This window comes from Neolamprologus multifasciatus, chromosome 5 (assembly GCF_963576455.1).
Source record: "Neolamprologus multifasciatus chromosome 5, fNeoMul1.2, whole genome shotgun sequence".
NCBI classification, from domain to species: domain Eukaryota; kingdom Metazoa; phylum Chordata; class Actinopteri; order Cichliformes; family Cichlidae; genus Neolamprologus; species Neolamprologus multifasciatus.
Window position 1 is genome coordinate 15,382,728 of NC_140443.1, and position 27,561 is coordinate 15,410,288.

Sequence of the window (27,561 nt, forward strand, 5' to 3'; positions counted from 1 at the left end):
AGATTTTTCTCCTCTGCACTGTTTATATCAAAAAGCCAGTCATGCAGACTATAAAAACAGCTGGGGGTCAGTGGGCTTTAAAGAGATGCACAGCTGGGTGTTGGATTTCCACAAATGCAAAAATATGTGACCAGAGAGAAGAATATATAGAGTGAAAAAGAACAGCCCTGTAGGTGCAACCTCCTGCAGAGGGAGGATATATCTGTGGACACCACTGAATATTCTGCTGAAAAGCTACAGTAAGAACCGAAGTGCGCTAACTCACTGTTTAAGGCGGCGAGATGAATTATATGATCAGTGGAGCAAAGATCTAAAAGGGTACATTTGCTCTGCATATGTTACTAACAGAAGTTTCTGTTGAAAGAGCCGCTTGTACTGCCTGAAAACTGAAAAAAATTTTTTAAATGATTGCTTCTTAAATTGGGAAAATAAAAGCGAATATATTATTTTGTTTACGCCGCCTCGGTCTGTATGCGTTTTTTTTTGTTGTTCACCCTGTAATAGAGGTGCCTACTTCTGAGGCTGCTTCAAACCTAAATGCAAATAAACAGAGGGGTAAATGCTATACCTGGATAAAGGCCACAGCTGCAATTTTGAACACATTATATATACAGTATCTCAGTGTGACACGTCAAAGTTTGTGACGGGCCTGTGCTTCTATTCTTAGACAGGTGAGTGACAGCAGAGTGTCTGGGCCCTCATATCAGCCAACAGCCACATGCAGAGTTCATCATAACCTGTCACCTCCAATACACACCGTCACTGATCTGGCCAACCTCTGATCCTGACAGATACATCTGAGGCTCTGCACGCCAATCGGAGCTGTTTATGCGACATTTATTGTAAAAGAAATAAATAAAAGCTTTTAAACAGCCACACTCACCATGCTCTGATCCCCCGTCTTGGTGAAGGTCTTTTCATCAGCGACATCACGTTTCACCCAGCTGTAGGAGACCATGTAACTGGTGATAGGTGGGTGGTAGACTGTCAGAGGGCGTTCCCAGCTCACCATCAATGCCGTCTGGTTTAGCGGCTGGATCTTCATGCTCACTGGGGCACTGCTGCACACTAAAAAGACCAGAGAGAAAAAAAAAAGAAGGATATGAGAACAAGGCAGCATGAAAAGAAAGAAAAGGGGAGGAGGGGGACAAAAAAAAGATTGACAAGGAAGTAAACAGTGGTGTCACTTTTTCACTGACTGAATACAGCTCGGTGAAGATGGAAGACTGTGATTGGAATGACTGCTTGACCACATGTGTTTTTGTCTGTCGACATGTGTGGGTAGAATGAAGGTTGCCTTTTAACAGGCTTATTACAAAATCCCGCTCGCTTTTACTCAAAGCCATTTCCACTTGAGAAACACCCAGAAGTGCACAAAGCTAAAGTAACTCAATAACAAAAATACTCCTGAAGGCTTCAGTTGGGTCACGCACAACCTCCGGCGTGTGCAGATTGTCAATCTGGACACGTTGTGCCTTTTTCAGGCCAAAAAAAGAAGAAGAAGAAAAAAAGCGCAGGCAAAATATAAAAGAACCAAGCGCCGCGTGGCGGGCATGTGGTACAGATTATCTAGCAGCAACATGCCCATACCCAATTTGTCAGATTAAACACTACGCACAAAGGAGACAAAAGATAATCTGTAAATCGTCCTCAAGGTGGCAGTGCAGGCTGCAGCAAGGATATTTACACAGGGCTCCATCAGTATGGGTAAGGGACAATCTGGACATGCTTCTCAGCAGATCAGGGCAACAGCAATCAGGAAATAGTGTCAAATGATTATGTGCTCTCAGAGTTTCTGCCAAATTGAAATTGTCACCACAGTTTTTTTCCATTTGCACACTGAAGCTATGACACAAATTATGCACCACGATATGTGAAAGGGAGAAAAGGGAGACAGGGTGGAAAGAAATCAGTCAAGAGAACACGGGGGGAAAAAACAAAAGGAAGAAAATCTCGGGGTGTTGATTAGATGTGACAGGTGCGAAATGTATTATAAACTTGTCGGATGTGTGTTGTCAACCTCAACGATGATAATTTAATAGCAGCTGAAGATGTCACTGCGGTTTTACTGCCTGCATCACTTCTGTCATGGCAATCATCATCCTTTTAACAATCTGCACGCACGTATTAGTAACCATCTCAGCTTCTCCCGTTCCGCATATTGCAAAGAAAACTTAAAAAAAAAAAAAAAAAAAGCGATCCTTCTCCTAAAAATGTGTCATCTGAGCAACCTTTTCTTAAATGTGGTCAAGTTATGAGCAAACGCAGCGACCAGGCACTGATTTCAAACTTAGATGTGCACGTGTTTGTTTTATGAAAGCTGCACTTCGTAAAAACCGGCGCAGAGCAGGATCGAGTGGAAACAAAACCTTAAGCTGACAATAAAATGTACAAACTGTTTTAAAAGTGGAAGAATTCTTTTAAACGCTGTAACCTTCAAAATTTGTGTTTCATAGAGGTTCCACCTCGGTCTACAACACCACTCAGCACAGAGCATGAATCTTTCTCCCGGCACTGTCTACCGAGCGGTGATGAATCGACGGTTGTCAACAAACAGCAGTTCCAAAGCGTCTCACTTCTAAAGCCTTTACAGTACTTTTTTTAAAAGAAGCTGTTTTCCAGCGTTGAATGATCGAGGAGACAAGGATTTTACTCTAAACACAATGGGGGGAGGGGGACAAAACTATTCATTGTGAACTCTGCAGGCAAGCTGAGTAATGCGAGTCATCTCAATCACCAAAAATCAACGCAGTAACTACAATAATCATTTAACGGTGATGCTCACTGTCTATAGCTTTAACCATGATCTTAACGCCTACTGATTTTTTTTTAAGACTAATGCTCCTTTAATTAAAATGAAAGGCTGACTGGGTGAAAACCGAGTAACTGCCTACTGTTGGAGTAAAATGCCAAACATTCTTCGGTTATAATTGTTCCGGAACAAGGACATGGCAGCCTTTCTCCACTTTATATCTTTATACATTCATTACTTTTCAGTTCTGTGCTGTAAGTGACAACACAAGAAAGTTTAAAGCATCGTTGTGGGTTCTTGGAAACTGTCGCTGTCATTTTCTACAGTTTCGAAACATATTATCGCCAGTTCCCTAACCTGAGAATATAATGAACACAGCAATCTGATAAGACATATAAAAAGCATTATCACCATTGTCTCGATTAATTAAATTTTAAATGGAGGGTATGGCTTTGGCAGAGCTGGGGTTTTTTGTGTGGTTTTTTTTACACATGCAAAGACACACCAAAGATAAAATAAATAGTGCCCTATATATCTTGGCATTATTACTGGACAAACAATGACAGTGCACCACCACAAACTAATCTGCAATCTCTATTTTGCATCTGAAAGGTTAGCTCTGCATTTGTAATGGCCAAACAAATTCCATTGCCATAAAAGCCACAGCGGTGGAGCATTCAGTGAAGGCGCGGCCCTGGCTCTCATACGCCATTTACAAGCAAAGCCATCATTTATTGTGCGCGGACAAACAGCCCCCGTTGCACAACCTTGACAGGTGTCATCCTTGCAGATGAGATTGACAGTGTTTAAACCTCCAATCGCCTATACATTCTTACACAAAAATATTCTTTGATAAAAATGCAGATTAGATTTTGCAAAACAGAAAATAAATAAATAAATAAATAAATAAAAAGACGTGGGAGGGGTAAACAAAAAATTAAAAGACACTGGTTCCCATTCATTCTGCCTACTGACATAATGCCACAAAAGCAATTTCACAACTTAATTTGTATGGGTCTATTTTAGCTGTACCACATATTAATGATGATTGCTGATCGGCCCCGTTAGAGTGCTCCAACTTCATCACAAGCATTCCCAATCAATTCTCCCTGCCAGACACCAACAACACCACTTTAAGGAGCAGCAGCCTTTCTCATTAGTCTCCATAGTTCCTGTACTGTTCGCTTAAAGCCAGCACGGCAAGATGCACACATAAAAGAGAAAGACAAACAAAGATACTCTGATCAAGCACTGCATGAGGTCCGTGCCTGGTATTAATATGTGCTTTGAAGAATCAGTTGTATCAGTGAGAGAATCAAATGTGCCAAGTTTTACCCAAAAAGCTCCTGAAATTGGAATTATTACATTAAACTACTGATTTCTCCTCTGTTCGACTTATCTAACAAAATACGAGAAAAAAAAACAACAACAACAAAAAAAAAAAAACACAATAAAATTGTCCCTTTACTGACAGACTGACTTTAGCCGAGCTCTATGATTGGTTCCCTATGGCTTCATAGTGTAGCGCTTTAGATATTTGACTAACAAACAAAAGATCACCAGTTTGATCCCGAGAGAAGAGACAAATCCTTTTGGGGTTGTGTAAGGAAGCGCATCCGGCATATGCCAAATCAGACATGCGGCGCTACGCGCTATGGCAACACCTTGTGCATAAAATAGCAGCTGAAAAATATTTATTTTTTCTCTGATTGGTTCCTGATCTCCCAGGATTCATGTTCTCTAAATTCTAATGATGCTAATGTTAGCTCGATTAGCTAGTTAGATACAGCAAATAAAATCTGCCCCTATAATTTCAGTTGGTAAAAATCAACACTTGCCAGCTAACAAACTCTTTTATCCGTTAGAATCTAGGAACAAAATCCAAACAATGCATAAACTAATTTAAATAAAGCACTTTATTCCTATTAGTTATTTTATTTACGTGTATGCACCGAGTCTGCTGCCCTCTTTGCACATTTCATTTAATAATATCGATCAGTATAGACAGTTTCACACACGCCCAGGCACACAGGATTGTTAGACTTTAAGTCGAAATCATTATGTAGCTGGGCGGCTATTTCAGTGATTTGGTAGTTTGTGACTTGGTTTCCATTGTGTGTGCACACACACACACACACACACACACACACACACACAAAAATTAGGGCCCATGTTGCGTGAACGGACTCAGTTCTTAAAACTCTGAAAATGAAGTGTTTTTCATTAGCATGTTAACATTTAACTCGCATTTAAAAAAAAGCCTAAAAACCCATCATCATATTTAAAACCCTGATAGAAGTCCTTATATTTAGTTTGCCCTTTCTAAGCATTTTCCTGCTTTTCAGTTTTTTTACTTGTATGACTTGTAAGACTGTTTCTATCACAGATCATTGTCCATGCAACATTGGCTTAATGCCAACACTATTCAGCACAGTGTGCATTTATAACATTAATCCACGCTGCAATATTAGCTACCAATTCAAGCAACTATTCACCGCTGAAAAAGTAAGTAATAATTGTAATTATGGGAGCTCCGTGGATTAAGCAAATCCTTTTATAGTAGTGCTGCAGCTGAGAAAAATCTAAAAATCATAAGAGAAAACAAAGCTTACCTTTTGAAGCCTCGGTGCTATGAGGGCTTCCCAGGATCTCGGTCAAATCCCTCTGCCATGCATTTTCTACAGCCGACTTAAAAATTTTGCGATTGCCCAGGTCCTGCAGGGGCCTGAAGTTGTTCCTCAGGTACTCGACAGACTTGACGTGGTCCTGTTGCTCTGTTGTAAAGATGGAGTAGAAAGCCTCCAGCTGGATAGAAAGAAACAAAGAATAGCTATTGAGGCAAATTCAAGCGCTATTGTTCATATGTATACGCGTCTGTCCACGCGCTTTCAATATATCATGCAGAACTGCATTTGTAGCTGCATGCCAGTAGCTGACTCTTCACAACTGGAGTACAGCATTTGCAAGTAACATTCACACCACAGGCACCAGTAGGCACAGACTTCAATCATCACTCTGGGCTGCATGCTGGGCTGTAACTTCTCAATGGGGCAAATTTGTGGCCATTGATTGCCATGAATGATCTCCTGCAGTGTGCTGTAATGACTACACATTACAGATACTGTGGAATCAATGTGTCCTATGCGTGCTTGGAGAAATGAATTACAGGTTCATAAAAGACTATCTGTGAGCGTCACAAACATTGTAAAGGTGGGTCAATATTCTTGCAGGAGAAGTCATTTCTGAACAAAAGATTTGTCCTCTTGCAAGATGATAGAAATTCCACTGAGCCTTGCAAATTTCTACAGCACAGAATTCTCTAGAGGATATGCAGCTGGGTAACCTAAGAATTGTTTGTATAAAAGATGCAGCAAAGGACTGTGTATGGGATCAGCAGAAAGCACTGGGCATGGCTTGGCATATATTATCTCTCAAATCAAAACAGCAAAAACCGTGGGAGGCAAGATGCTGTAAAGCACATAAATGAATAGTTTAAAGGCATTTTTTTCATTACACGTGTCAAACTTTTACTTCAGGTAAATGAGAATTTAAATTGATGAACCTGAACAACTTTAATAATATGATAGCCAGCTTCCACACAGAGCAGTATTCCATTTAGGAGTCTTTAGTCAATGTCTCACACTAACAGCACAATATATGCATAGGTGCTATTTCACACTTACTATCATTCAAATGCCAGTAATTGGCTCTCCCTTCCTGCTTAATCATCCACTATATAGGCAGTGATGGTTTCATATGCAGAGGAGTTGGAGAGGAACGAAGGAAAGGGGAAGAAGGAGGGGGGGCAGATGAGGGGAAAAATTGCTTGTGCACTGACACCGTGGGACAGCAAGCGATCCACTGACTGTGCGCAAATGGGATCTGACTGTGCGTGGAGAATAGAGCTGTATGGACAAGTGTGTGTGTGTGCGTGCGCGTATGTGAACGCACCTGTGAGTGGGACAGATACACAGGCCTGGAGAAGATGATCCACTCCACTACCTTGCTGCAGGGCGGAGTGGTCAGAGAGCCGGTGTATCTGTAATAACTGTCCACCGACGATGGCAGCAGATCCCTCAAGACGAACGACCTGAGGTAGGTCTCCTTTTCTGTGTAAAGAGATCAAAACCTGTCAATACACAGCGCTGTAAAGCATATCGCCTGGCGCACTAAAACCCTTAATGTGTCAAGTTACAATTACACCAACATTAACAAGGTTGCTTCATTTCATTCCCGGTGTGGCATAATTACTGCTTTCCTGAAACCTCCACGAGTGGAATGGCAGTAGTTAAAAGCATCACCACTTGTTATCACTCTGGCCAGATCTCTGTACTCAGATGGACTGAGAGAAGAGCAAAGGGAGAGGAGTGTGATAAAATGGCCAGCTCTGACAGCTGATCTGTGGCTGGGTGGTAGCGTGCTGTGCTCTGTGCAGCAACTGTGGCATGGGCCATGGGAATTACGACAGATCATAATGATTGCTGGATCTCTTCAGTCCTCTGATCAGAATCAGGTAAAGCTGTGCAGAAAAACAAACACTCAACAACAACAACAACAAAAAAAAGCAGAAGCATCTTTTAGAGGAAAATTCCTATATGTCCTGCGAATATGCAAAGTGGATTTGATTGTTTTTTCTCCTTGAATTATGATGACAAATATCAACATAAAGCCAAACTTAATTCAGATATAATCTCTCGTAGCTCATGGGTTTAGGGTGTGGTTTATATTCAGGCTGGTGAGGTACGGGAAGCCTCGCCCCTGATGCCTCATCTCTACTCCGACTGAAATTCAGCGCGCACAGCCTTTTCCTCTCTCCGTCTTCAGACAGTGTACGTGCCCTATCGCTCATGGGCCACAGAGATGTTGATGGATGGATGACTGCGGGATAACGAGCTAGTTGAAAAACCAAGCATCCTAACAGGGGAGAAGGCACGGAGGAAGACAGTCCAAAAACCACCACACCAGGCTCTCTTTCAGTCAGGAAATGAAATAATGTGGTGCAAGCATGGACATCTGTGCAGTCCAGGCACTTGGGAGACTCAAAATAATCAAGTATATGCGACATGTTTGATAATCTGTCTTTATCGAGGTTATATAACAAAAGAAAAAGGGAGCTTAACTAGATCTTTGGAAAATAACCACACGCACACAATCCTGGTTTAAGGCTAATCAGAATATAGTTATTTAAAATTTGCCAAAACAAAGTGACCCCTTTCCTGGCTCTGAGGCCAAATTCCATGTGTTCCTGTAGCCTCCAGTGGTTTGCTCTGGTCAAATTTCTACCCTTATACATTTATCTTTAGCAAAAAGAAAACCGCTAATATTTGTTTCCCTTCCAACGTGAATTCAAATGTCATAACCTCGCTAGCCCACAATGCAAAACATCGAAACGCCTATCTCCAGAAAGTTGAGGTTGTTGAATTATAATTAGAATCGATTCAGTGAAGCCCAGCGCTGGTCTTTCAAATCCAGCGTGAGTGAAGAGCAATTATGCTGCGCTTCTATATATCCTCATACTCTTACATGTCCTTGTCTGTTTACGATTATGGTCACAAAAAGACCGTCAGCTGCAGGCTGTAAAACAAGTCAAACGTGTCCGTGTAAACAGAGCTGTTGTGCCCTCATCTGTAGTAAAGGATTACACACTCGTGATAAAACATATGCTTATAGACTGCATAAGCCATGAATCCCGTGACGCCGGCCCAGCAGCAGTAATTTAAAACAATATGCCATGAAGAATTGTGCCATAGCACAAAACACAAGACATTAATAGCTTAGATATGAATATAAGCCTATGCAGGAGCTGCAGTCCATGAGAGCTCATAGATTTACATTTGAGCCTGACTAAAACAAAGGGTTGTCTAATTAAGGCTGAGATGTAATTAATAGTTCTTTCTCTGTGAGTGAAGCTCCTTGGAGGTCTCCTACTGTGGAGCCACAGTAGCACGGCAGAGGCGGGATCTTACAAATTTTATCTCCTTTTGAAGTTAAACTCTGCTCATAGCTTGTGTTTAGACTCAATTGGAATTTTAAAAATAATAGTGCTTAAGCAGCTGAATGCAAGAGCGTTGACATTTTGTTCCTGGAGGAGGAACGGCACCGTATCTGCAATGGCAAAAGGATTTTACCTCTGCGGATAAATCAAAACATCTATTACGAAAACATCAGAGGGATTTTGTAAGGGTCAATTGCTTTTCGAAGATCCCATTAGAACTTTATTTCCCCAAATGTAATGTTTTATTGCGAGATTGAGAGATTATGGCATTAAAGGTAAAACTATATGAAATAAACAAATAAAAGCATCGCAGCTCAACAAAGAATGACGAGCACTCATGAAAGCACGGCATGAAAACTATTCTTCGACGGAAAGTAGAGCGTGTCGGGGGTTACGTGCCCGTTACTTACCATGATGCACTACTCCCTTCAATCCCTGGATGATGGGGTCCACAGCTGGGTTGTCTTTTTGTCCCAGCTGCAGGAAACATCCAGAGACAAAGGATTAGAAAAGGGATTAACAGACTTCTATAATAATCCAAATAAAATACCAAAAGACAATCGACATCAGCGGACTAAACTGCAGCACCAGAAGCCATCTTTTTCCATTCTGCTTCTTGTAATGGTTTTTGTTTCGGGGTTTGAGTGTTCTGGTTTACTTGGAAAATAACCACCAAAAATCTGAACCTATCATCACACAGTTTTAAAAATGTGTTACAAAATAACCTAGATTTTTATGTGCAGTACCCACTCTCCAACATAACCATAAACTACGTCTCCAATCCCTGCTCTGCCTTTAGTATGTTAACCTGCTTTTGATGCTTTGTTTGTTATAAAAGACGCTAAACATATCTGATCATTTCAAAGACTGCGTTCGCCTTTTTAGCTGTGATACTGTATGTACAGTACAACCTGCACCACTTTAAAAGACAGTCACATCTGCTGCAAACGTGATTTAAAGCAAACTAAATTAAATCTCAGCTACAAAACATGCTTTCAACAAAGTTTCATACGTCTGTTACTAAGGTTCTTTGGATTGAACTTTTCTAATTAAAAACTATTCACAACACAGTACTGATAGAGTGACTTCACATCAAATGTCTTTGCTCATCCGATAGGATTTTCATTATGATGTAGATGCATGAAAATCATTTTCAATAGTGTACATTTTACAGATGAAGGCAGGGAGAATGAGCTCACGAGTGTGCTTCCTAATGCTACGAAACTCAATAGAACGAAATGGTGGCAAAAATGACTCAATATCTGTCTGCTGAGGCACAGGTTTGCAGAGGACTCGGTGCTTTTACAGTCGAGCCGCAGAGTATACGGATAAATTCTGTCTGAGAGAGCTGTCTCATCCATTTTCCCAAATGCCAAATATTTTTCCAAACAAATGCACATTTTCTGGTCTTTGCAGATCTACGGCTAGTATCCATGTGTGGCCTGTGACCTAGAATGTGGATCACACACAAGAGGGGGAAAATGGGAAGAAGAAAAAAAAAACTAGAGATGAACATCGTGATGTTCACTGAGCAACATTCAGGAAGACACTTTCTGAAACTTTTTTAGATTTTTGAAAAATCCACATCTGATTTTCTTTTTTTTCCAGATGATTAAAAATGTTTTAATGACCAAAGCAGTCCTCCTCCTGTGCCGTCTCCAGAGGACTGGTGATGATGCCTTCTTTATCTGTTGGGCTGGTAGTTCATTGTTTGAAATGACAAAAGATGAGCAATATTGCTCAGTCCAACGCTTTTAAATATTCCCAGCGTCCCACTTAAGAGACAAGACTGGACAAAAACAGTGTTGGGATGCGGGGACCAATAATACCTTGCTCGACATTAATTCAGGTCAGTCAGAGGAGAGTAATTGTTTGGAGCTGAATGCTGAATGTGGATAATATGCACACCTTAGAGGCCATTAATAGGCCTTTGGGGAGCAGAGGAAGAATACTTTTCATTGATTAGAAATAGTAAATCTGAGCCAGTGTGTGCATGCCCGCTTAAAAACCTTCACACTGTAAACTGTTTTTCCAACAAATTGTGTATGGTGGTGCTAATTGCAGTAAGCAATAGGGCTGTCAGGACCCAGCGGAGCCATTTAGGTCCTCGTGCACACGCGGTTCATCATTGTCTAAGAGCAGACCTACATTGCAAACACCTGTGTCCCGATTCCAGCCTACCTCAGTCCAAGAACAGAACCTTTTCTATAAACTATTAAGGTGAAGGTTAGCAGATATTCATCAGCTGCCACCAACTGTAAAGTTGTTGCTAATAGAAATTAGTCTAACAGAGATAGAAACCGCGGAGTTCTCAGTGCTGCTGCTTAAATCTTGGAGGTGTTTGCACACCTAATAGAAATTAGGACCATTGTTGCCCATTAAGAGCTTACGTGCTCAGATCTTCAGGGGACAATTTGTAGTATCTCAGCAAACAATCTGCTGTGTGCCACAGAACAAGAAATACAATCAGCAACCAGCCGGAGAGGAAATTTCCTATCGCAACGCAGGTGCCAAAGATCATTCCTAATAAATATTTATCATTTACGGACTTGAAAAATTTATATGATTACCTTTCTCAAAATTGGACCAAAAACAATCCCAATCTTAAATCCATAGTTCCAATGCCCCGTTTTAATCCTCTTTGACTCCTACAGGCAGCTTCCTTTTATCTATTCCATTTATTCACTCAAGTCATTTCATACAACAGTGAAAAAGAATATTTTCCATCAATATTTCCAGCAACTACACCCAGAGCTACTACAACGAGGTTTTACTCTTCTGAGACCTCCGATGAGGAAACTAAGCTGTGCTATGAAGGATGCACACTCATAAGGCTGATAGTAATGTCAGTAACTTTTACTGATATCTGCTCATAAAACACCAACGATGCCATCCATCACAGTTCAGCTGAGAGGAACTTGAATGTGTATTAAATTTCATGGTAGGTCATCAATTGGGTATTTAGTCTGGACCTAAATGGTTGCCCAGTCCAAAAGACAAGTGCTGCAGTGCATGGTTGGATTTTCTTGTGCACCTCAAACTTCAACTCTGCTGATACTTTACCTCGAAGAAGATGGCCATGGCAGCAACGATGCGTCTTTCCTTAATGGCAGCACTGAGGCTGTCAAAGTCATCCGGATTGTAAAGGTAGATCTGCATCTGGGGTGGGAAACAGAGCATAAACAGCTTAAGGAGTGGACAAGGAGAGTGAACAGTCTTGTCATCAATCACTTGGACACACTGCTGAGGAGCTGATGAAAAGCTGTTTTGAGGGGCATAAAAGAGGGTGTATTTATCACTCCTATAAATCTCCCATAATCTGTGTCATTCCTTTTTGTGTGCTGCCACTCCTGGAGGATGTTAGAGAAATACAGCATCCCATTCCTCAGGGTGACTGTCCTAACAGACAGTCACGAGCAGAGAGGAAAAACTGGAGGAACGTGATCCCCCCTTGTGCTGAGATCTAACAGAATGGCATTCTTCTGATCACTGCTTAAATTACCTTAAATCACCCACAAACACTGCTTCGGATTTCAAAACAAAGCTTTGGGCGTGTGGGTTATAACGGAAAACCAGCATACAGAGAATACACCATATATAGCATGTACCATGCCTTGGGTTTGCAATTAAAAAGAAAAAAAAAAACCCTCTTCTTTTCATATTTCAAAGCAGACATATAACCGTAATGCTGACCAGAATCAGCAAATGATTCTAAAAGTAGCAATTGGAGCTGTCTATCATCGCACATTCAAGCCTCTTTAAATTGAAAAACCCTTTCATGTCACTGAACCGAGTTAATTGGCAATAAGAAAAAGGTCCTAGATGTTGATTTAATTAAAGGGTATGCATGCCTTTTTTTCTTTTCAAAGGAAAATTACGAGAAGCCACAAACCCCACGTGGCTGTGCTGACAACAGATTCAAAAAGTCAAAGTAAATAAGTGTATAAATCCATTAATGCTAACCATCAGCTTTAACCAGGTACAAAATTACCCAGATAATTTAAGTTAATCAGTTTCCTTCAGAGTTCCTTTAACTGCAGCCTTTAATGGAACTAATTTGTTGTCTGAGAACTCAGCAAGAAAGAGCACCGGCCATTCATCACCCTTCAGATGTTATTAACTACTTTACCCAATTAAGCTCACCCCCTTAGGCTTCATTTACTCAGAGAGACTGGCTCATGTGACCTGCTCTTGTTAACAGCACACTTTGGAAAACTGGATTCTTCATCGCAGTGAAAACAGTAAAGGAAGTTCAATTATTTGATTGCAGAATTACAACATTTTGTTTTTAGGTTTGTCAGGATCCCTGCTCTTTAGAGTGAGCTTCGTCCACGCTTACAGATAGCGCTCAAAGTCGTTGATTTAAAAAGGAGCAGACGTGGGGTCTGACCAATCTTTAAGCTATGAGTAATGCATAGAGATATGCTGTCCACATAGTCTGAGCCTCCATCTATAGCAACCCATTTTTTTCGCCACCAAGTGAGTGTGAACACAAGTGCTGAAAGCTGTTCTGCAATCCCGAGTTCCATTTAGGCGCACACAGGTGAAAAACAAAGTCATGTTTGGCGTGATTTCCCAAGACGGCAAAATATTGAGGCAAGACACAAAATCTACAAGAAATAAGTTTGTTGGCGGAGGGAGCTTAGATGTTATCACAGTATCACAAATGCATTTCTTCTTTCCTTTACAACAAGTGTGCTACCGCAGCATTTTGTCATTAACAGATAAATCTCTCCATTCTTGCACTCCAATCGCACATAATCATCTACGTTATCATTTTACTTGGGCACCTACAAAGTGCTAGAGATTTCATTTTCAAGACGAATAAAGTGTCAATAAAGTGTTAATTTGCACAGTAGGTGCTGCTGAACAACTCAATTAAACTTAGTATTTCACATTACAAATGACTGACAGAACTTTACAAAGTAAAAGACAACACATGATGGAAATCTGTGAACTGTATCTAAAAGATGGAAGTGTCAACTATGACGCCGTTTCACATAACTTGTTACTGACAAATAGTCAGCGAGCCTGCACACCCCGTTTGACTCTAATAATGACCGGGACATACAAAATAAATTTAATTTTAGTCAATATGACCTGAAAATAGTGATTTAGACTATAAAGTCAACAGAAAAATGTTTACTGAGGTTATAAATCATAGAAACTAGGTGCAACTTTTCATAAGCATCTATAAAAATTAAGCACCTTGGCAACCAGCAGCTTCTCAGCCAGAGAAGCTAAGCTCATCCAGTCTATGTAACTAATGCTGTGTCTCAAATTGCGCATTTCCATGCTTAACACAGTGCTAATAGTGAGCGTAAGTGTATTCACACTAACAAATACAACTACATGAGGGACCTGTAGAGGTACCCAAATGAAATGATGCAACTCATAATGGCCATATAACTGTGTGTGCTTTTCCCCTTTAACTCACCCATCTCGGCTGTGAAGCAGAAGGGAAGGGATCAGCCAGGAGGGGGAGAAGCTGCTGTCAGCGACAATACTGAATCCAATGCTAAGCAAGCGGCTAACTTTTTTATCTCCATCCATTAAAGTAACATTTGTTGTGGTGTTGCTTGGTGTTTATGCATGTTGAAAGGTAGTCTTCGTTGTAGAAAAATCTACTATTATACGAGTAGTCAGAAGACTGAACAAGATGCTCACGAAATGCAGCAGCCATGGAGCAAATGATTCGAGTCGGCACTACCCTGTCAGAATTTGTTTCGTAAGAACGCGTGTTGTGTAGTTAGTCTCTTGAGTTATTCAAAACAAGACAATATATGTGTCAGTAAGCACAGGCATCACTGATGTACATTTAAAATGACAGCATCCGAACTAATTGTTTGCTAGAGTAAGAGTGGAACAAATATATCTCCACTTCAATGTAAAAGACATACCAAGTACATACAGTACAATCTATACTATAGCTAGCTATCTAGCTCTCTATTTCTAAACTTTATTCACATATAAATATACACACATCCATATTTTTTTTCACCAGTTTTGTTCTTGTAACATTATCTGGATTTGTTTGCAATTTTTGTAATTGGTTGTGTGCGTGTGTGTGTGTGTGTGTCCCCTCTTTTAAACATCTTTTGCTTATTTGAGTTATCTCAGTGGTGCAGTACACTGAGATTTCAGGCTAAGCATACATCGGCTGGCCAATATTATCGACTGTTTCTGGCCTATTGAGGGGCTTTACTTGGCCCAGAAGATAATTCAGCAAAATATGCTCAAGGAAACGGTGCATCAGAGATTGTTAAGCAAAACACGCTCTGACTGCATTATTTCTGATCATCTCAGCACTGTCTGCAGCACAGAGTACCAGAGTAGGATCCATTTAGAGTCACTGTAAGTTTTTATTAATACACATATATTGCTGTAAACCAATTAACTGTGATCCTTTTAGTATAACATCCAACCACTAAAAACAAATGTTTCTTTTCAGGAGTCAAAGGAGCTTGCAAAGAAAAGCTCCTTTGACTCCAAATTCCTGAAAAATTCTTTTCAGGAATTTGGCATCATAATCAAAATCTAAATAAATAAATGTCCTTTACAATTTTTCTCTTGCTTTATTGAAAATGCACAAATAACAACTTTTATTTTAGGATTTATAATATTTTGTTTAAAGAGCTTATGCATACTGAGTGGATTAACCATTATAGAAATAGAAAGTAATTTTGGTAATTACCAATACTATTATATTTAATACAGTTGTGGCGTAAACTTTATATTGGGTAGTGGCCTAATAAATCTGTTAAGGACTGTACATATAAAAAAAAGGCTGATATGCCAATATATGGACCGGCCCCATCCTTAAATCTATTCCAGTGGTTATGAGGGAGCTGAGGATATCTAATGGAGTGGCCCTTCGCTCATTGGACACTCATCTTTACACAATTTCTCCCTTTCTTACTGTACACTCACCTCAACACTTTTCATACATCCCTAGTACTGTGTGCAAACGCATACCCTTCGAAGGTGTGATTTGTAATCCATGTATAATTAATCTAACCTTGGTGACACCCTCATATATTATTAGAAAAGATCTCCCTATGGTACCCTGAGGGAGAAAAAAAATTCCAGTTTCATTTTTCACTCCGCTGTTTGAGCGAACAGGTGGTCCATCTATTGATTTCCCCACTTCACTCCCACGAAAAAGACCACGGTTAGATTAATGTCAAGCTCAGGAGCCCATTGTTTTGTTTCCCCCCTTTACTTTTTTAAAATAACCATGGTACGAAGCCAGACCTGCTCTATAATACAGCTCGTTGAATTTAAATTTTGTGTTTCGACCCTCTGGACACATGTGAACTACATTTGTATACACTTTAGAGCTTCTGGGCAGGTGGGACAGTAAATCCCCCCCTCCTTTTTTTTTTTAACACTGAAAAAGCGAAAGCTTTATGCACAGTGTTATATGTGAGTCAGAGCTCAAAGTGACGCATTTAAAGTGGAGAGATAATTAGACAGCAGCAGATTGGAAAACGGTCTCTGTTTAGCAGAGACAAATAAGCCCTGGAGCTCAACCTCCAAGGTCATGCTGTTCAACTCTTGAAGAACAAAAACATATACACAACAAAAGCCAGCCTCTGCTATAAACGATCACTGGGTACATCAAGCACAAACATTTATACATAGGCTGTAACATGCAGGGATTGGCTGCACACATCGTGTCAGGTTTAATATCATCGTAAATACATCAAATTCTGCCAAGTCATATTAAAAAAAAAGGGGGGGGGGAAGGAAATGGCTAAGGGCTATATCCTACACAACCTCATTTCCCTTCAAAACATATCATTTTATTTCATGTTTGCTTTCTGGTATCTGAGGTAATCTATCATTTCTGATGTACAGTATGCCAGCTGACTTTTTGATAAGAGGGAAAAAAAAAAAAAAGAGACCTCCAACTCAGAGCCGCTTTTGTGGTGCACCTTGTACATACATTTCCTTTTCCTATACAGATGGATGTATTTGCTGATGTCTGGAATATTCCTTTTTGTACTTCCTATAGGAAATGTCATCGGGAGCAGCACATTCTGATACAATACAGTCACTATTTGTAGTTACGAGTGGCTTTTGGTGAGCCTACACCCCCCAACACGCGCACGGCGCGCGCACACACACACACACACACACACACACACACACACACACACACACACACACACACACACACACACACACACACACACACACACACACACACACACACACACACACACACACACACACACACACACACACACACACACACACACACACACACACACACACACACACACACACACACACACACACACACACACACACACAGTACTGTGCCAAGTCAGTCCTATCTGGGTTGCATGTTCTTGACATGCTTGTTCAAAGAAGACATGGCACAAGAAGAGGGTCACCCATTATTTAAGTTGCAGTGCCCATCCAGAGAGAGCTTCTTTTGAATGAGCCGACAGCACACTTGCTCTGATAAAACCACTGCAGTGATAAAATAGAAAACAGAAAGTAGGACAGCTGATAGCTACAAAGATTTGAGTTCAGAAAAAAAAATTGCAAACAGTGTACATATATCACATTCACAATCAAATATGAGAGAGCCCTCCTTTCTACTGCCGTGCCCAACTTTTCTACAGTTTTATTATGTCTGTGAAGGTTCTCAGTCATCCAGGTCATCGAAGTCAAAGGAGCTTGTAAAGAAAAGCAGGAATTCGCATGATAAGGTGGGGCCAGGTTTCACAATGAGCTCACCCGAAACCCTGGCTTATTGGGACCCACACCCATTTTCACACCTTGGCTCAGGCGATTAGAGGATCATCAGGGGGTCCTTTTGTCCCTTTTTGGGGGGGATACTCCCACTAGGTTTAAATCTGGGACTCCCCACCATTTGACCTTAGAACTGAAGAAGCTTCTCGGATGAGAGGTGAAACGTCTTCAAGCAACTTAAAGAAGTCCAGACGCTTTTCTTTACAAGCTCCTTTGACTACAGTTTTATTAATTAACCTCTGCTGTTGGGTGGTGCGTCATCGGTCACACGTGGCACCACCTATCAGCAGAGGTTAATTAATAAGCATACCCTAGATGCAGCTGCGATTTTTAAATCTAAATAACCTTACATGTCTGTTGGTAGACACTACAATGTTGGGACTATCAGTGTTCAATAATGCAATCTATCAGGACAAGCTACAATTAACTGAAGTTCCTGAAATACTTCACATGCAGATGGTAACAGAAAACAACTGACAGCCACTTTACATTCAACACCCCACTTTCTTTCATCCCCAGCAGTGTGAAATAGACTGTAAGAAGATTTCCTGAGAAATACAAAGGACCCGCATGCACACATACAGAGACTCCTTCATTTATTAGTGAGATAAAGGCTATAGCAGATGTCCTTTGCAAATGGCAAGAGTTTCATTCTTGATTGCTGCCACACATTAAGGAGCATTCAGTCTACCAGTACCATACCCACATTTTTGCAATTTCACCGTCGGCAGACAATTATTCAGTAATTGTAGATGTTTAGCTTTATTTTCTGCGCGTTTGATGATGAATGTGTGTGCTGGCATTACAGCAGAAGTTTATCTTGTGCAGCTGTAACAATATATTTTTTAACCTCTGTATGCATGTATATATTTCTATGACTTTGGAATTTTTCCACTTAAAAATTATATTATTACTGTATATTTAACTGGTTCCAAGGCTGGTATGCTTTATGCTTATTTATAAAGGGAAACATATATTAGCTTTGGAATCCATGTTCTTTGACAAAGGATTCAATGCAAAACCTTAGTGTACAAAAAATGTATGCTAAGCTACAAATCTATATTTCTCATCTATAAATTGTATTACTGAAAGAAATGCTTTGTTTTCCAACAGCTGTTCAAATTGGCTATTAAAGTAAATTCTTCAGTCTTATTAGGGAGTACACCATCAAAGGAGCCATATGCACAACAGCTTTATAATGGCTGTACATTATCCGGTGCCCTTTAACACTACACTGAACACAAAATTATGTGGCAAAAATAAATCTAATTACCCAGCCATTCAGCATCAAAAGCTGTGCCTGCAGAGATGGCTCCAAAGAGGAGGGCCAAGAAACAAACACAGGAGGCTTCTAGCTGTGTGTTTGGAGATAGGACAGAAAGGCTCACTAACAGCCACTTCCTGTTTTCATATGCTGCTAAATTTAAACTAATTATCAACAATTTGACATAAGAGGGGGTAAAAACCGTATTCTATGACCCCACTCTGTAAGAGGAGCATTACACAACTGCAATTCCAATTTTAGACGGCGACTAGGAATGGCTGGCATAAATGATGCATTCAAAGTCACTAATACCTCAATCTATGCATGATATTAAACGTGAAATTTGTGCTTTAATACGTGGACACAATAAATAATTCAGAGGGGCGTCAGTCTTTACAGCCATGTTACAGGAACTGAACCACTTCGAGTCAGTTTTCTCATGTTAAGCCAGTTCCGTAATGCGATCGTAAGACGCTCCCTATCGCATAAAATCCCATGTGTTTTGAACACCATAATCCCAATTTATCAAAAAGCCTTTCTGTATTGCAAATGTCATAGGCTGTCAAAATGAGGCAAGACACAGATTTCTATCATCAGGGGTACTTTCTCACCAATTACGGCATACGGCTATTTTCTAGTAGACGTGTGAAGACAACAATCTGTAGCAATGTGGCAGCTAGCAAAAGATTATTTAAATAAATGCAAACTAAAGACGATGCACTGTTTCTCATTTTCCTTGGATCCAGAATTTACTTTAAAATATGAAGAGGATTTACTTTGATCCAATGATCTGCCTCAAACTAGTATCGTGTCTTGACTTGAAAACTAATGTTTTTGTGCATCAATATGTTCCCTTAGCTCAGTACAAAGGCTTATGACAGAAATACCTGCAAAAATCTTTAAAGAACTACCAAATCCTTGTCATAAATAATTTGGATAAATATGGGGAAGGGGGGGAGACTTACATGCTGGTGTTTATGGATGAAAAAAAAATGCTATAAAACTAGTTCAAGCATAAACTTAGTATCTACCAAGGCAATTCACTAATCTCTCGCCAACATTCATTGTTGACCTTCAACACTCCATATCGCACATTTATCAGATTGCATGGTAGCAACATGGCATTTTACCTCTACAGGGAACCTTCTGCCATTTATGCTGTGTTCTGAGCCTGCTGATCCATTACTCTGGCCCCAGTGAAACTCCATCTTCTCAGCCTTAAAGCGCCCTGGCAGTCCAGCCCCTGCTACAAAGTACTCATCCTTCAGGAGTATAGCAACTGGAGAAAAAAAGAAAAGAGAATCGAATCAAACAAGGGAAGAAAATAAGCACACCTGTGTTAAGGCAGGGCAAAGCAGATTACTCATCAAAGAACATGGTCTACAGAAGCTCAGATGGGCAGTCTAAAGTTAGAAAAAATAATTTCTGTGCCTATTAACTCAAGATCACGGCTTCATTTTCATTACCCGAATCCTGATTTGTCTTTTATTTTATTTTTTCCCCCAATGACAACTAACTCACAGGCGAGACCAATGTGACAAATCAAACTTGCAGAGAGTAGCTAAGTAGCTGTTTTTGCTTTAATGATTAATGCTCGGATGAATTGTCCAAACTCAACAATTGTTTTCTACAACTTGCATTTATTAAACGGATTAACTAAGCTGCGTAGACTGCAGACTTATTCTGAAATAATTAAACTAAAAAATATATATTCATTAAAAACTAAACTATCTGGCAATAAGAAATGTAAAAACCTCAAATTATCTTAATCCTTTGGGGAGTGACTGATGCAGGAGACATTTTCTAACAGTCAGCCCATAAATTGTCATGATTTGTTTTTGTAAGACCTGTAATGCATTTATTAGTGTTCAGACCCTTTCACATTTTCCACAATTTCAAATTTATTACACAAAAAACACATTTTGAGACCATTTTTAAAATATTAAAGATATAAGAATGAAATTTTCAATTTCCTTAACATAATTAGCAAGTGTAGACACCGCTCTATACAGTGTGCCATAGTGAAATGGATGTATAAGAATGAAAACAAATAATTGAGGGTAAGAGAACTCCACGGGTTTGACAGGATTGTGAAAAGGTACAGATCTAGAGAAAGACATCATATTTCTGCAGCAGTGAAAGTGCCACAGAGCTCTGTATCCTCAAATCATCTTCAAGTTTTGCAGCCACCAGTCATCCTCAGTGTGAGTTTTGCAGGCTAACAGGAACACAACAGTAACTCTTTTGTGCAGACTGGAGAACCTTAATGAACAACAACCATCAGTGCAGCACTCAGCTAATCAGGCATTAATGGCAAAGTGGCCAGAAGGAATCCATACTTCACTAAAAGGTAGACTGAACTCCCAACGTGTGCGGAAGAAGCCAGGCACTGAGCACCGCCTCATTAATACATTCCCTACAGTCAAACACGGTGGTGACAGGATCGTGCAAGGAGCGGGAGACTAATCAGGATGGAAGTAAAGATATATGCAGCAATCTTAAGTGAAAATTGTTTCCAGAAGCAGTCGTGATCTCGGACCGAGCGAAAACTAGAAAAAGTTGTACCCAGCTAGATCTCAAACATTAACCTGCCAAAGCATCTGTAGAAAGAACAGCAGTGCATCGATGCTGCCCCTCCAGCATTGTTGAGCTTTGTCAATTGTGCCAAGAAGAATGCGAAAAACTTGCAAAAGAAAAGTCTGCCAACCTTGTACAATCATTCCAAGAACACTGCTACTTAAAGCAAAAAAAAAAAAAAAAAAAAAATCAACCCTATGATTAATTATCTAAATACTATGTCAGCTCCATGCTAATAAACAAAAACTTGTTTTTCCATTGAGCATTATGTGTGTGCAGATTAATAAGAAAAAAACTCTGCCTCTATAGAATGATTCATAAATGAATCTGCAGAATTCGGTGGTGAGCAGATGAGCAATGATCACAATGACGCATCTCAGAGAAAGCATGCACCTCCGCCTCCGCTGACCTCGACATTCCACTAATCGACTCCAAGACGCCGCTTTAAAAGTAAAAGCCAGAGTTTCTTTAAGTTGTTGTATGACTCGCTAAAAGACACAACAGCCTTCTCTCGCATTGTGAGCTTCTTCCATGCGCCAGCTTTTCACGAGGCTTTAATGCCATTGCCTTTTCTTAATAGCAGCCATTATTGCATTCTCTCTCAAAGGATTATAAACAGTTTCTGCAAGCAAACTTTAATTACATTTTGTGGGGAAAATTAAGCTTTTTGTAGCATTTTAAATCGTTCTATATTAGATAAGTTCATTACAATACTATTTAAGTAAAAGAATTTAATTAGCTTACATACATTAATGTGACTTTAACAGGTCTACAATTATAAATTTGCCCCCCCCCCCCCCCCCCCCCCTAAAAAAATCAGTTAATCTATTTCTAGAAGCTCATCTGAATGTTGTTGCTACCTCTTTGAATTTACATCTGAACTTGTGATTTTATTGCAGAATGAACTAGCACATTCCCTACAAGCCTGCCATTTCTATCAGGGTTTTCATGCAGGATGTAATTAACTCACAGCGGTATTCAATACAGACATTTTTTTTTTGCCTCAGTTCTCTGAACTGAGTATCAAAAGCCTAAGAGACAGAAAATGAAGCAGTATAAAAATATTTCCAGCTTGAGAACTTTATGCAAAGTTAAACTATGTAGAAAATTACTTAAACATTGAGAATATCATACTCAAAAACTGATACTTATGGACCATGTTGGTATTTGAGAGAGAAAAAAAAGAAAGCTGGTTGTATCAAAAGTCTCACACGGGCAGCGCACCAAAACTTTTCAATGTGGAAATTCTACACCTTTTAACAAACTACTTGTCAATAAGGTCATGTGACACAGTTGCTGTAGATTTGTTGGAGCCACATCCATGAATCCTTTGTTCCGCCAAATCTCAAAGGTGCTCTGTCAGATTGAGATCTGGCGATTGTGGATGGCATTTGTGGACAGTGATGTTCATGCTCAAGAAACTAGTGCGAGATCATTTAAACTTGGTGAACGCCGTTTTATCCTGCTGGATGCAAGGTCATGAACACAGTTACCAACAATAGTCAGGTAAGTGTTTAAATCATGTTCAGTTGGTGTGACTGTGGCTGAGGTGGTAGAGCAGATCAGCTACTGATCGGAAGTAGCTGGTGGTTCTGGTGGTTCGATTCCTGGCTCCCCCAAAAATAGTATCTTGCCCAAATATCCTTGGGCAAGATACTAACCCCAAATTGCCTTCAATCCTTGTTCATCGGAGTGTGAATGTGTGTGTGTGTGTGTTTATTAGTTGCACTTGAGTTTAGAAGTGCTTGTATGAATGGGTGTGAATGGGTGAATGAGGCATGTTGTATGCAGCACTTTGAGTACTCCGAGAGAGTAGAAAAGCACTATATAAGAATCAGTCCATTTACCAAGTGTCCTGAAACGTGTGCCAAGAAAACATCACACACTATTACACCATCGTCCTCAGCCTCGATCCATACTTTTATGTCGTTTATGTCGCATTCTGACCCCACCATCCGAATGTTACGGCTGAAATCGAGACTCATCATCAACGTTTTTCCTATTTTTTATTGTCCAATTTTGGTGAGCATGTACAAATTGTAGCCCCAGTTTCATATTCGCAGAGACGCTCTTCTGCATACCCTGGTTGTTATAACTGGTTATTTGAATTACTGTTACCGTCCTTTCAGCTTGAAGCAGCCCGTCGGTTCTCCTCTGACCTCTGGCATCAGCAAGCCATTTTCAAACCAATAACTGCCGCTCACTGGATATTTTCTCTTTTTCGCACCATTTTCTGTAAACTCTAGAAATAGGCAGACCACCCCATCTACCACCAACAACCATGATGAATTTAAAGTAGCTTAAATCACCTTTCTTCCTCATTCTGCACAGTTTAATGTTCAGCAGGTCATCCTCTCCATGTCCACATGCCTAAATGCATTGAGCTGCAGATGTGTGATTGGCTGATTCATTCAATTCAATTTTATTCATATGGCACCAAATTACAGTCGTCTCAAGGCACCTTATATTGTGAGGTAAAGACCCTACAGAAGAAAATGAACCTAATGAAGTGACTGCAAAGTACAGATTGCTCAGATTATAACCTTACGCATCAATGGAAACTTTAAATATCTAACTCAAAGGCTGATATGCGAGCGGAAGATCTGCAACCCTTCTTCAGAAGTTAAAAAATGTTATGTTTTCATGCATCAACAGCTACTGGGATTCACCTTAAAAATTCAGACTATTTGCCCGCTGTTACACTCAGAAAGATCGTGTAATGTTGAGTTTAAGCTGTGTTAAACTTCCACAGCATCTGAAACACCATGGCACAGCAGATTATCATCCCTCCCACTGTCCTGGCTGAGGTTATATGCTAATGCTTCTACAGCCCTTTACCACATCTATGTTTGACATCATTAGCCAGATTAGACCTGGTGCTCCGTCAGTTGATCCCTCTAGTTACAGAGGATTTAGTCAGCCTGTGAATAAGAAAAGCCCATTTTTAATCATTTCACAAAGCAAACTAGGAGGATGAGCATCTGAACAAGCAAACACAGATTGTCAGTAAACAGATAACATGGCGAACAAGTTGTCCTGAGCGAATGAATGGAATCAAAGTAACTCAAACAGACCAGCGACAGGTAGCAGGAAGAAAATAAGTACGAGATCTTGAGAAAAAGAACCAAGAGACAAGACGATCTGAAGAGAGGAGAACATTGTGTGATGAGGGATGATCCGAGCCCCTGTCGTGAGGCAAGAAAGAATCTGCCAGCAGTATTAACGTGCCAGTGCCGCTTAAGCTGAAGGCCCACAGCATGAAGGAGAAGAAATGATGCCGGAGATTTCCAAGACTGAAAGCATCAGGTCAAAGTGAAGGATCAATCTGCACAGGAAATAACTACCCACGGCATTATCATAATTGTGCAACTGCTTTGCAAAACCGCAAAAAACATTTACATAGATGGTAATAAATCCCTGTTACTGCCGTTGTTGAAGTAGTGTAATCCTGTGTGCAACACAAGAAAGCCAAGAAAAGGGGTTGCTAGCTGGCCTTGGGAGTTTCATTAAAAATTCGGCCCTGCGTGTGTTTGAACCCTCCAACAGCAGAGGAGGAATTAGAAGCTAAGCCAAAAAGACCTTGAATCACAGCCTGTGAAAGAAGGGGAGTGTGTGTGAAAGTAAATCCTTGATCAATGCAAATGTCTCTGGGGCCTTCCGATTCCCCATGAATTTGGTTGGGAGTTGTTTGAAATTTTACTGAGAAATGTTTTGTTGAGGAATACTGCTTGAATGGCAGCCAATCAGCCCGATCTCAAAGCAGGTCAAGGCACAAGGGAATGCCATGAAATCAATCGCAATGAACTTTTAAGATCTATTCACTCACTTCTTAATTACAACACTGACTTTTAAATAGTGTAACGTTAAAGCCACTCCCTGGAGGAACTCAGCGCTTTGATTCCAGCACCTCCTGGTGGCGATGATGGGTTGAAAAACGCAACGCTCGAAAGAGTCGGGCCATCGATCTCGAGAAAAATGCTAAAATTGCTCGAATACTTTGCACAAGTACTGGATTTTAAACGCCAATTTCAAAACTTAAGGTATTTGTGCCGTTAAATCAATTATAATGTGTCAAATAACACAAAAGCCAAACATGACAACATGAAGAGTCAATAAAAATGACAAACGTGCCTGAAATCTGCAGCTGCCTTTCCCTTCACAGAGCTCTATACAAAGTGTCAGCTTTTGTTTAGCTTTCATTCTTGAGACTTTAATGTTTCGTTCAGTTTTCAGCATCAGCAGGCAACTGCTTTCAGCAAAAACACTGTGAAACATACTACACTCCACCAGCTCAGCTCCAAATGACAGGAACAGTTAGCGGCTAGCTGATGAACATGGTGGAACAAGCTGCTGCTAAGAACAAGATATTTCTTTTAGAGGGAAAGTAAAACAAGTTTGGCCAATTTGAAAATGCTCCAACTTCAGGATGTCTTTGCATGGACAGAGATGGAGAAGACTTGGTGTATAGACCTAATGTGGTTATAATTCATGATATCAACAACTAGGATGACAAAAAGGGAAATGTAAAGAGGTTATCACAGATCAAAATGATCATTTAGAACATCTTAACCTTCATGAGAACATAGCAAAAAAAAGTTTGCCAATCTCACCTTTGTTCACTCGGCAGACCTGAAACTGAAATTCCTCTACAGGTAGTGGCGTAGCTGCTGCAGGATGGTGATTTCATAGCAAATTGGCAGTCAGTCAGTCTTGCTTTTATCTTGGAATATAACCAGAACACAACTAGCTGCGACCAGTTGAGTCCAATCCCCAATTGCAAGGAGACGTGTCAGACAAGTCGTGCTCATTGGCACAGGCTGAATTTGATGGTGACTATTTGCAAACCTTTGCCAATGTCAGTGAGTGTGACCACAGGCAGTCTGAGTCGGACCACGATTACAGTGGTCCCTCGCTATAAGGTGGCCTCGCTGTTTCGCTGATTTTTTATTTTTTTTGGTGCAATTTTGCATGCTCTTTGTTTTTAAACACCACATTGTGTTCTGCGTCCTGATTGGCTGTAAACCATTGTCAATCAATGGCGTGCCGTGTCTCCTGTACAGTACAGAATCCGTTCAGCTTGTCAAATTTACATAAATCTTCGATCGCTAGCAGTGTGACTTTGAAGTGCTGTACTGTATATTGTAAGTTATCTTCCCAACAAACACAACAATGTCCACAAAATGTTTTGCACTGTCAGAGGCACCTGCAGTAGCACCAAAGAGTGTTTAAACAACAGAGAAAAGTGTGATGTTCATGCCTGTCTGAGAAAAGTGTATAAAGTGTTTAGTGAGGGGTTTCACAGCCTTAAAACAGCTATAATAATTGTAAAAAATAAAGTTGACTACTTTTCGGATTTCACCGATAACAGGTTATTTTTAGAACTTAACTCCCACGATAAACAAGTGGCCACTGTATTTGTTAGGTTGCCTCCCAAAAGACGACCTGTCCAGCTGCCTTGCTATCAAAGGTGATCAACAGTGTTGCGTGCTCAGCCTCTGGGCAACCAGATGGTCGACTGGCTATCCGTCTCTGACAGTCTCCATTTTATTTTTTAAATAAATAAAAATAAAATACATATGATCACAAAGAAACCATCGAGTTTTCCTAGTTGCAAGGAGGCTGACGTTCTGTTTTTACACTAGTGTGACTGAGCCATAAGCAAAGAGGATGAAACTATCAAAAATTAACAACACAGTAAAAAGCTATCGCTAAAGATCAAAGGTCCTAAGCAGAGGTTACAACTTTATAGTAGTTTCATTTAGTGCGTGTTTATATGCCAATTGTAAATGCTAAAAAGGAAAATTATTTTAAAGTTACTTGAAACACTGACAAAAAAAATGAATGGAATTGACGATATTTTTATTTGCTCGTTAAAAAAAAAAAAAAAAATCAATGTTAACATAAAACTGCTATGACTGTTGCGTATTGTGTTAGCTTTATGCTCAAATTTTTTTTCTTTTGATAAAACTGGCTAGGAAAAAGCAGAACTAACACAAAATTAGAAGTAGATCATATGGTAATGCACTTTTGACTGAAGGTTATACCACTGAGACTAATGATTTGACAATAATGCTACCTCCTGCATTAGTCTTTTGAAGCAGACCTTGAAAACTGAAGAGTCTCAAATAAAAACTGTGATAATCTAACAGGCAAAAAGAAATGTCATATTGCAGCCAAGCGGAGAAGGCACACAAAATACTAACATTT

At 40.1% G+C, this 27,561-nt stretch overlaps 1 protein-coding gene across 1 annotated transcript in view; it reads right to left on the bottom strand.

Annotated features, from left to right (window-relative positions):
* Positions 1 to 27,561, bottom strand: part of LOC146518265 (receptor-type tyrosine-protein phosphatase gamma-like) — a 111,105-nt gene that overhangs the window by 22,866 nt on the left and 60,678 nt on the right. The window contains exons 4-9 of the mRNA XM_085160656.1: positions 19,908 to 20,056; positions 11,811 to 11,906; positions 9,158 to 9,224; positions 6,704 to 6,861; positions 5,365 to 5,557; positions 884 to 1,068 (exon numbers count right to left, since the gene is read on the bottom strand). Coding sequence (XP_085016782.1) covers positions 884 to 1,068; positions 5,365 to 5,557; positions 6,704 to 6,861; positions 9,158 to 9,224; positions 11,811 to 11,906; positions 19,908 to 20,056 — 848 coding nt within the window. The remainder of the gene's footprint in view (positions 1 to 883; positions 1,069 to 5,364; positions 5,558 to 6,703; positions 6,862 to 9,157; positions 9,225 to 11,810; positions 11,907 to 19,907; positions 20,057 to 27,561) is intronic.